The sequence below is a fragment of a genome, unplaced genomic scaffold (assembly GCF_019419815.1).
Source record: "Pyrus x bretschneideri cultivar Hongxiangsu unplaced genomic scaffold, Pyrus_bretschneideri_v1 Contig17, whole genome shotgun sequence".
Classification (NCBI taxonomy): domain Eukaryota; kingdom Viridiplantae; phylum Streptophyta; class Magnoliopsida; order Rosales; family Rosaceae; genus Pyrus; species Pyrus x bretschneideri.
Window position 1 is genome coordinate 4,934,296 of NW_025999468.1, and position 11,400 is coordinate 4,945,695.

At 37.6% G+C, this 11,400-nt stretch overlaps 1 protein-coding gene across 2 annotated transcripts; it reads right to left on the minus strand.

Moving 5' to 3' along the window:
* Positions 1-1,042: 1,042 nt before the first annotated feature.
* Positions 1,043-11,061, minus strand: LOC103928199 (protein FAM135B). 2 transcript variants are annotated; one of them, XM_009337208.3, is made up of 15 exons: positions 10,490-11,061; positions 10,201-10,286; positions 9,127-9,281; positions 8,670-8,734; positions 8,384-8,578; positions 8,197-8,251; positions 6,586-6,825; positions 6,331-6,464; positions 5,121-5,313; positions 4,899-4,958; positions 4,562-4,816; positions 3,349-3,607; positions 3,071-3,276; positions 2,774-2,824; positions 1,043-1,901 (listed from the first exon to the last, which is right to left on the minus strand). In XM_009337208.3, exons 1-15 carry the CDS (start codon positions 10,663-10,665, stop codon positions 1,611-1,613), a joined length of 2,421 nt encoding a protein of 806 aa, XP_009335483.2. In that variant the 5' UTR covers positions 10,666-11,061; the 3' UTR covers positions 1,043-1,610. The 2 variants fall into 2 exon arrangements, with proteins under 2 accessions (XP_009335483.2, XP_009335484.2); XM_009337209.3 differs by having other exon boundaries at positions 6,586-6,813; positions 10,490-11,057.
* Positions 11,062-11,400: the final 339 nt, after the last annotated feature.

Genomic DNA, 11,400 nt, shown 5'->3' on the forward strand with positions numbered 1-11,400 from the left:
ATTTTTGCTAGTCTCGAAATGTCACTGAGATGTCCTTGGTCTGGCATTGCGTGTCATAGGGAAGCCGTTGGCGTGCCATGGCATGTGAGAGAGTGGTCTTGTCATGTCATGGGGAAGCCGTTGCATGTCGTTGGCATGTCATCTCGTGGCATTGGCATGCCTTCGGCTTGTAATATTGTGGTTACTGGCATGTTACGGGCATTTTTAGCTTGGCCAAAGCACTAACAAACACTGCTTTCTTAGACCATGAAATGTTTCGACATGAACCCCAAGATTTTACATTAAGCCTTTGAGTTCAGATTCATGCTGCAGAATGCATTCCTGAAAATGTTGGGTTCCATCCAAATTGGGAAAAGTTTTACTTACTTATCAAGAGTCAAACAATACCTCTACATGAATGGAAACAAGGCTGAATGTAAGGCGTAAATAACATTATCAAGGAATATGCCATTAAGAGACTGCATGAATTGATGTCTCTCCACGTCGAATGTTCCATCAGATGCATACAAGGCCACAAATCTGGCTCCAAATAAGCTCATGCTCGAGAACTTGGAAGTTTGTGTGCTAGTAACATGAATGAGTTAAAACAGTTATGCGTAGGTGACTTACCGGATGGATCTCTAGGCAATCTGACGTTTATTGGAAGTGAACAAGCGTCGCACCTTTGCGAATGCACTTCTCCATTCAAACTTGTCCGATGGGCTCAAATTGGAGCAAACTGTCATGGGAAAATGCAGAGAGATGAAACTGGAGGATCTAACGGCACTGGGAAAACATATGGAATGGCACCGGCCAACACGCGAAGTTCCATAATCTTAAGATCTTGACAGTTGCATGGTGTATCAAACTTAAAAGCATCTTCACAGCAGATGTGTCTCGGTGTCTTTTGCAACTGGATCAATGCTGGCACCATAAAACGAGTTCATCTAAACGGAAAATTTAGCCTCAAGTATTAAATCACGAGATTCGTAACTCGGAATATAAGTACATAAATTTCTCAGCACGGAGATAATGATGATGATATCAAAGTGTCACGACAAGATGAACAAGAGAAACTGCAAAAGGATAATAACTGTAACATAATCTTACTACTGCACAACTAGTTAAATTTTGCAAGTTCCATTCCCGGTCGCTACTGCCTGCTTAAAATACACGATCCTTTGACGGGAACTGGATCAAAAGCAAAATTATAGAATCTCATTAGCCTAGAATATGCATAATGCTTACAGCTTTCTCTACTTTTCTTAAAACTCACAAGCAGCCTCGCTTGGATACTAATAAGATAGTATGCTCCACGGGCTATTGGCATTCCTAGAAACTTCACATTGAGCCAATGGCACAACTTCTACCCGTAAATTGAGTTCTAAAGCTGAAAACTTACAACAGCCCATGTCTTCAATCATTTGCTCGTCCTCAATGTGGCGAAGGACGTGATGCTACCATGAGAAGGATGTGATGCCAATGGCACAACTTCTACCCGTACATTGAGTTCTAAAGCTGAAAATTTACAACAGCCGATGTCTTCCTCACATGGTCTTTCCAGTGGAGGTAGTGAGATAACCACATAAAGAAGGGCAAGAGAAGAAGCTGCATTGCCAGCAACGGCTGCTCTACCGAAATAGGTCAGGGAAAGACCACATGATGAATCTTGCAAAAATGTCGGACTCCAAAAACTCAATATGAGCAGCCCTTCCTATGAAGGTGTTCAAGTTCTTTCCATACAATGAGGTATCAAAGTTGATGTCACAACGCATGAACACTCGATTCTCAGACTGAGGAGCCCGTATCTGGTCCAAGCAATCATTCAGCATTTCCAGAAACACTTTTCCCTTCCTTGAGAAATCCAATGAAGCAGCCTGGCACATATCTATTCTAGCAGAATGGTAGGGAACATAACCGTCCTACAAAACACAATTAATAATATTATGGGTATCAGAGAAAATTATAACAAATTATTAAAGAAAATTTCTTTTCTGTTACAAGAAAAAGTTTCACTCTCCATTGGAATAACATAGATATCATGAAAATAAATTTTCCTCAAAAAACCATAATTAGAATATGAAGAGCAAAGAAGTTTCATGAGATTCTAGCTCTTCCATTTTGGTGCTAGTAAATCACTGCATTTTCTAAGACATCGACCTTTGTAAACTGAAAGGTACCCTTCAATACAAGTGTTTCTATGACACGTCAAAATGTACAAAGAAACGAAAGTGGTATAAAGAGTTCCTCCCAAGAAAACATTAAATCTTTCAGCATGAAGAGCAAAAGCAAAGAAATAGTGCATGTTGTCTTCATAATGTAGACCATGGTCATTATGAAAGCATGAATAGTTCAGTAATGTCAAAATCTAGCATAATGATCATGTTTTGGAGCCACAGAACGAACTACAAAATAGGGTTTTAAGAGTCCTAGTTCACCAAGGTCCATAGAGTACTGCTCACATGAATGATGACTGAATGAGCACATTGAGTTTTTATTAGTTGAGCACTAGGATAAAAGTCTACAGGTTGAGGATGGATGACAAACAAGTCTATTCTTTTTTGGTCAGTATAATAAGCGAGTAAGATGGCAATTGATTTTTACGAGATCGTAGGTGCTCAAACTGTCAAACATAGTGGCTCACATGAGAATTTAGGGTCCGTGGATAGACCAATTGCATGTCTCACATTAAACTTGGTGGAAAACAGCAGAGTTGAAGCAACCAAAACAATGTGTCAGTTAAGTTTAATTAAGTAAACTAGGTCATGAAGCCCCAGGGAAGAGATCAAAATACCTGTGGTGAAGATAACAGGACTATGTGCTTGAAATTCTCAAGTGTCTTCTTCTGCAAAAAGAATTACTTCAGAACATCAGCAAAAATAAACACATCACATTTGTCAACCATTTTTTCTTAAACCAAGTTATAATTATAAAAATGCAGAAGTCATGTTTGCCTCGACTTTGAATCACAGAAAAATGTATCGAGTATGCAATGTCATGATTTGCTTACATTTCCCAAGATGATGAGCAGCTATCAGGCAAACACCTCAATGGCTGAGCTAAATGCATTAAATAAAGGAATTCTCAGTACCTTACACAGCTTGTAAAAGAACGTATTTTGAAGATCTGGATCATCTGTGAAGGTAAGCTGATGAATGCACTGTGTGTTCTTGAGCTTCTTCAAGAGCCACAACCCAGAGCTGAATAAAGAGTTTGAACAGTATAGATACCCCAAGTGTGGGCCCGATATAGAAAGATATATGTACAGGTATCTTAGGAATGGTTCCATAATGCTATCTGCAAAAACAATGGCCAATATCTTACACCAACTGCATATAATGGGAAAACATGATGTCAATAATTTAATACCTGTTAGTGCCGTTCTTATGATAACATTCCCAATAGAATGTCCCACAAAGCTAAGCTTAATATCAGCTATGCTTCCGGATCTCGAAACTTTATCCATTTTCTTCTTGAGGAAAGAAACTACTTCCTGGGCCAACCTTTGTCCCATTTCTCTGAAGTCACCAGATGTTTTGTCTTCATTTGCCTCTGACATTAGAAACTCTACCTTGGGATCTATCAATAGCCATTGATTTCGAATAAGCCGTAAATCCAAGTGATGCCCCTGTAGTGTGAGAATTGAAATAAGCATCCACTAATCTGTCTTAATAAGGTTCTAAAAGATGCTAGGCGCTAGTTGGGCGGCGGGCTGGGGCCTAGCGCCTAGACGGCTAAGCAGGCTCCTAGGCAAACTAGGCGGATTTAAGTAAATCTACTATATTTCTTGTAAAGAAGTGTCTGTTTACTTTATACTTAAAATATATGCAATTTCATCAAAAACTACAAAATAGAATGCTATATATATTATGAAGTATTGGAACATAATGAAAACATGGGGAACAAGCATATAATGTGTGTTTATTTAAGTTTTCAACAAGTCTCTTACAATTTATTGAAAAAAATAAAATGCAAATGAAAGTTATCTATTTTCTTCTAAGTGAGTCACAACCTAGGTGGGTGCCTGGGCGATCTAGGCAGGTGCTTCAGCAGGTCTAGGTGCCCTTTCTTAATTTTCAAACGCCTAGGCATTAATCGGGACGGTGACTAGCCACCTAGCGCCTAGGTGGGGCCTAGGCGGGGATTTTTAGAACAGTACAAAGTACAAATGAATAGACTTATGCAGCTGTTCGATCAACAAAACTGGTATGAAGTTGTAAACTTGCAGCATAAAACATGAATGACCAATAAATAAATATATCAACCCACAAATCACTAACGTTTAACTATCTTTAAGAATCGAAATATATAAGACTAACACAACCAACAACGTCTAAGATCACTACATATGCAAAGTATTGTGAACCTCCATATACATAAGTTATTACAAATAAATAGCAAGTTTTAACCTAAATTCAAATTGATACCTTGACAAGTTCAAAATTGTGAGTATTTCTACTTTAAAAAATAAAAATAAAAAAAAGTCCATCACACATGAAATACTGGAGGGGAGCAAGGAAAGAATAGAGGAAACGACGAAATATAATAAAATTAGGGGAAGCTATAAGAGAACAAAACTAGCCTGAAAGCCATGCACAAAGACGACAAGCTTTAAAACACGGCCTTTCTTTGGTGAGATAAAGTCAGATTTCTTGTTTATGGAGTCAGAGCCAGATCCAGAGAGTAAGCCAGGAGAGTTAATCACGTCCAAGTTTCTCAAGTACGAATTTTCACTAGTTGTACGCCTAGGCGCATTCAACACACGTTCCACAATGACAATAGGAATTCTTGATGGATCTCCAAATAAATGCATGTCTTGAATTGACCGATTGTTAATCTGAATTTAAAATTTTGGTTTAGAAAAAAAAGAATCCAAGAGGACTGACAATACGGCACTTCATCTGAAAGCAATGACTCACCTTCATTTGCGCAATACTTCGCCGATGAAGCTCAGCACGGGTAGCAGCAGTCTGGGCAGGCTGTACAGAACACAAGTCAGATCCATAAAAGATCGATTGAAGAATCTAAATTTGGCTCATAACTGAACTCTGCACAAGGTACATGGAACACCCCCTTGACATTTCTTAAAACATGTTGGACAATTTTTCTTTCATAACTAAAAAATCATGTGGAATACTTACATCATCGGTTAATTTCCACATAGGTGAAAGTCTTTTATGGCCACCATTGTGGGAAGACTCTTCACCCCCACTACTATTCAGAAAATGATGAGGCATCTCAACCTTAGAGTAAACCATCCATATTGACCACTCAGCTCTTCTATCCTTCGCCCACGTGTCACGCAAGTATTCCAGTATCTTTGTTTTGTTAAACCTGCAATGAATAAATATCACCATACAAACGTACAGAAGATCTGGAAATTAGACCAGAGGAACTAGCCCTCCTTTTTTTATTGTGGGTACAAATAGGAGATTAATCAATCAACATCAGAGAGGACCCGAGCCATTTTTATTGAACAGCTTAGACGAATTTGGGCCCTTCTAAAGGTGATGCCTTTTTTTTTTCCCTTCACCCGCAGATTTGCAATAACCTGTCAATACGTAATGACAGACTTCTGACAGGTTATGTTGACAATAAGAACTTGTTGGTATTGCACGTCCAGATGTCCTTCAATTAGGCATCCACTCTAATTCACCCTCATATGGGGGCCCTTTTACTCTAAGAGAGGATGCCTGTTTCAGTATACATATATGATAGATATGCATATGGTACCTGTGGTTTGCTACAAATGTCAAAGTCAAATTCAGTTGTGGTTTCAAATTCAATATTTTCAACTTGGCCATTTTTCTCAAAATTCTTAATTCTTTCAATCGCACTAACAAAACCACAGGTATGATGATCTTTCAAGCAGTCTGATCAGGGAGGGGTGTAGTGGCATTGCAGAAGAAGAGGAGGGGGGTGGGTGGGAGCTGGGATGAGACTGATTTGGGAGGTCTGTGGGAGGAGTGGTGGCTGGGGTCGGGGTCGGGATAGATCAGGGGCAGTGGGATGGGGGTTCTGGGCTGGCTGCAGGAGGGGAGATATTAGAATTGGTGTTCCAGGTGGACTGAAAAGACTAAATACCCTTATTCTGACTAAAATTGGCAACAAATATCAACCACAAAGGCCATATTTACAAAATGGAAACCACGTTACTAATTGACAATTATAGCAAACCACAGGTCCATTTGACACACACACACACACATATATCATGTGCATATGTAAATCTATACAAAAACACACATGTCCATGATTGGGACAGTCATCTAGTATTGCATCGTTTCAATTAAAAAAAAAACCAATAAAAAACCCATAATAAAGTAATAACATTATCAAATGAAAGCGAACCTGTGGAAGTTCAAAAAAGTGTTCCATAAATATAAAATTTGATCGCCCAACGAATGAAAAGAATTCTGAAGGGCACCCCTTGACAAGTGGCGTACGGCCTCACCACTTCCAAACTCCGATGTGCCATTTAATTTCTGTTCAAAAACATATAAAGTAAGAAAAAATACTAACCTTAAAGCATACAAATTCAAAAAAAAAAAAAAAAAAAAAAAAACAAGGGATAAGAACATTGTGCTGTATGAAATAAGGAAGGACCTCAAGACCATTTTGTGGCTTGCCTTGTCCTGAAACTTTGTCATCTGCTGTCACCCAATTTTCTTGCAGGAAATCAAACTTTGTGTCGTCTATTTTAGATATAAAATCGGTCAAATCAACAGCTTGGTCAATAGCCTTGCCAAGTTTCTGGAGTTCTTCAAGCAGTATGTCACGAGCATTTAACAATGATTTAGCAAGAATAATGTCATTCACATCTGCAGCAGCTGCCTGTGTTGATGCCTAGTCAATAACAAATTTTAAACTGTACACATATATAGAACAGCCTATGAAGAAGAAGGCATATAAAACGCAAAAAAATAGATTAAGCATATTAAAAACCTTTATAGTTCAAGAGCATAGCCAATTTTGAATTTTTTTTTTTTTTATTCAATTACATTGATTCGACCACCCATCTATATTTTATATTGTGCTCAGTACTCTTTATTCTCAATGTACTTCTCTTCATAAGTTTAAAACCTTCTAGTGCTAGGGACTTAAGAAAGATGTCTGGTTAAAGGGAACTGATATTGCCATGAAACTTTTGCTCTAGGCATTCAGACTTAAGCTTTTCGAGTATTAAATTATTATATAATATAAGAATATAAAATAATGAAATCAGTATTCATTGTCATTCAAGCATAATGACCAATCCTCGAATGGTGCCATGCCTCAAGGTGTGCCACACCTCGCTCTCTAAAAACACTACCAAATCTTGTGTATCACAGAAGGGTTTTTTTTTAATTCAATCACCCTTTTCCAAAATGCATGGTTTGGTTAGTAACTATTTGGTGAGAACAGCGGTCAAGAATTGTTTCTCAACCTTAAACAAGTTTATATGTTATTTTTCAACATTGATGTCACTTTGCAGACAATAGATGTGTATTTTTCTACTTTCCAAGTCAGGTTATTTGTAATTCCATATAATAACCATAATGTAATTACGTATTAGCGCTTCTCAGATTATGCAATCCCAAAAAGGTAGCTATAGCCTGTAAATTAGTCAAGTCTGCTCAGTGTATTTGTCTAGTCTTTTTTCCTCCAACAAAAAGTCATTAACTGACATTTATATAATATAATGTGAATCCTAACATAATGTGAAGGACTTCCACTGAATGGTACCCTGATCTAGCACGAAGAAATTTCAAATGAGTGTTTATGACATTTATATAATAAACAAATGCTAAGGATATTCTTGAGAAAAGAGTCCCAAGGATATTGAATATATTAGGGATAGTGAAAGTAATTTAAACTGTTGTAACTAAGGAAATGACTCATAAAGCCCTCTATTACGAAAAATATAAACTTAATGCTACTACAAAGTGAATTCCTTCAAACTGCAATGTGTAGCCATAGGGCCCACAACCATGCAGAACTTTCATGTGCCCAATCATTTGATGTTTGTATGTTCTGGTATTGTGTAAATGCCCTTGGAAAGCACATGTGCATGCACAAGTTATTGATATTGTCATCAAGTACGTGAAAGAGAAAAGCAAAGATGACAAACACATCGAAATACACTGCTAAACAAGATAAAATATTCAAGAGTGAACAATGTCAAGCTTCCCAAGGGCAAGAAAAAGATCTAGTAGAATTTAATGGGTAACAACATACTTGATTGGACCCAGAATCACCTTCTGTACCAACATTTTCAGGAGTGGAAGAATCACTGAAATAAATCAAATCTGAGTTAAATTTACAAATAAATTATGCACAACAATTAGTTTCCAATATCACAAGACTACTAATTTCCTCAAAATGGAATGCCAAACTATGTTATAGACTAGAATATGTGACAAACCTGGGTACCTTCAATGGGTGTGTATAAGAGACAGCTTTCAGTAGACTGATGTGTACACTAACATCAACAAGTACTGCATGGAATACATCAAAATGAACGGGGCAATATGAATGCAAACCCAGAAGAGCTTTAGAAGGAATTCGAAATTCATGGACAGCAGCAGGGCTAGCACCTAGAGAAGCCTGCAAGTCAGACCTGCAATTATACAATACAATCACCAACTACAATTTCAATTGCGAACTTAATCATGTAAGAAAAAAAAAAAAATGAATCATGTCAAACTCACCTATTTCCCAATATGGGGGCATGCAGAAGTTCAAACTTCAAAATAATAGGAGACGATGATATACCCTGAAAAGTATATACTATAAACATGAATACTTTATAATTTATATGAACATTTCTACATTCTACTGGGCTAAAATAGATTATATAATCCTCAAATTATAACACATACTTAGCCAACAATGACAGTCTTCAAAAAGTAATCTAATCTCATTTGCAAATCAGTATTTATTTTTTAAAGAATTTGACCTGCTTGCCTCTAAGATATTAAGAATGCAAATGGGAAGACCAAACAAATTAAGCTAGTAGTCAATGTTATGACGGAAGTAGGTAGCCAACCCAGATACCAAACATGTTATGAGGGCTACCATCTTCAATAAAATCCTTATAAGTCACAAATGCGTGCATACACACATATACATGCACACAGAGCAGGAAAGCGAGAGAGATTATAGTACCTCAAGTCCAGCAAGAGATAGATTGAACGATATCATGATTGATAAAAAGACATCCTGCCTGGCATATTTGATTCGAAACGGCTGACTTGAGAAGCTGTTGTCAGTATCATCAATCCTCCATACTCCATATACATCATCAGAACCCAGATCAGAAGCTGCCAGTCAAACAATTTAATTATCTCTAAATTCTTGCCCTTAGTTTATGAAAACAGCATTACTTAAATTCCACAAGCTTTTAACTGAAGCAAAACATTGCTCTGTAAATCTTAAAAAAGTGGTCCACCCAATGGTCACTATTTATATTTTTAATTTTTAGAAAGAGACATTTTATCGCAAACAAATGGAATAAAAATACAAAACGGATTCAGGGGTTAAGGGGACCACTACAAAAACAAAGAAACGAAAGCAAAGAGAACAAACTAAGAGGCTCTCCCACAACACCACCCAATGATCAATATGGGGAACAAAGAAACCGTGGGTGGATTCTTCTATAGTTTTCTATTAATTACTTTAACTTTGTTCAAGGATTATTTTTAAACCATGAGAATATCCAACAATCTGTTATAAAAAATAGTTGGACCTGGGTAGGTCATGTAAAGTTTTGACTCTACACTGTCTATTATTTAGAATATGAACGAAAGAAAGAATAACACTACAAAACAAAATATGAAAACCTAGCTCTTAAACAACAGCAACCAACTTGTGATAAATTGAGAAAATTCAAAAGGAGAAACAATTGACCATTGAATGTACACACTTTCAATGTAAAAGGGACTTGCCAAAACTTCTAGGGCAGTTTATGATATTTCAATGCCCAGGTTCCAATTTTACTTAAAACCCATCACTGCAACACATAACAAGGTAAGATTTGTAAAATTATACTGCATTATAAAATTTTGTCTTAAACCATGAGTAACTTAGCAAAAGATCTCATACCGTGAGAGTCGAGCCCCATATTTATATATACTTACAACTTACAAGCAAGGAACTTCACATGTATTTATGATTGTACTTTAGCCTAGAAGAGTGAATAAGTAGAAAGCAGCCATAACAACTCCAGTGAAAATAAGTTACCTTCATATTGCACAACTCTTGCTGGAGTCCCCACAGAAGTATATTCACTGTCCTCCCATCTCACTGTAATCTTAATTTGGTACCATCTAAACGAGCAAAACATAAATAAGTTAACAAATTCCCATAAATTCAACTAAGCAAAAAACAATCACAAACAAGCTCAAAATACACCAATTAACAGCAAATGGTCAATTGCCCCTAGTGGGTTACCGCCTTCCTCTAAAACCCACTGCATCCCGGGTTCAAACCCCACACCCAATCCACAAAATGCAGATAGAAACAAACATACCCCTGCTGGAAAAGGTCGAGATTGTGAAATCTGTGAATGTAAATAGCAACCTCTTGAACAGCGTCCAACATAGCCACCGGCTTAATCTTAGCCGGGGGAGGCTTGGCATCTGGCAACCTCTTTGCCGATGATGATTTATAGTTCAGACCCACAAACCACCCCAAATGCGGAAACATGCGTAACCCTAATCCAAAAAATTTGCATCCCTAATCCTCAAACACTTCCGATTTCAGCTCCAGCTCCAGCTTCCCGCCTAATCCTCATCAAATATCACCATCTCAGAAGCTCCATTTCATGGCGGAATTGACCCGATTGTGCTGCCGACGACGAAACGTAACAGTGTGGGGGAGTAGGAAATTCAATCAGCGAGCGATTGTGACTGCGATAATTGGCAATCTTGAGACGATTGTGTGCTGGCAGCTAGGGTTCGTGGAATTTGGGATTCATCATTTGAAGTCGGAGTAAAAAGTCAGAGAAGGGAAGAAAACATCAGGGACCTCACCAACGTGCAATCCGCTAATTTTGTTTGCGCTCTTTTACAATATTGTCCTTGGCGACGGAAACCAATAACCGCTAAAGAATGTCGATCAAATTGCAATTTCTGTCATCCTTCCGTCTATTTTCTTTAACATGTGAAAAGTTTCCTTTGATGTCGTTTCAGCCGGTTGATTTTTTTTTTAAGCAAAAGCGTTGGTTAAATTATTAGTTGTTAGGTGGAGATTGAACATTCACAAAGTGCGGAGTTGTTACGGGAGAGAAACGGTGGAGATTGAACATTCACAAAGTGCAGAGGTATTATTACTTTCTGTCACTACTCTAATACCATATGCATCTCATGCCACTTGATTGCCTCCACCAATTGCCACATTGGCGTGGAGTTTCTTTCTTTATTTATAATTGAAAATAAAACC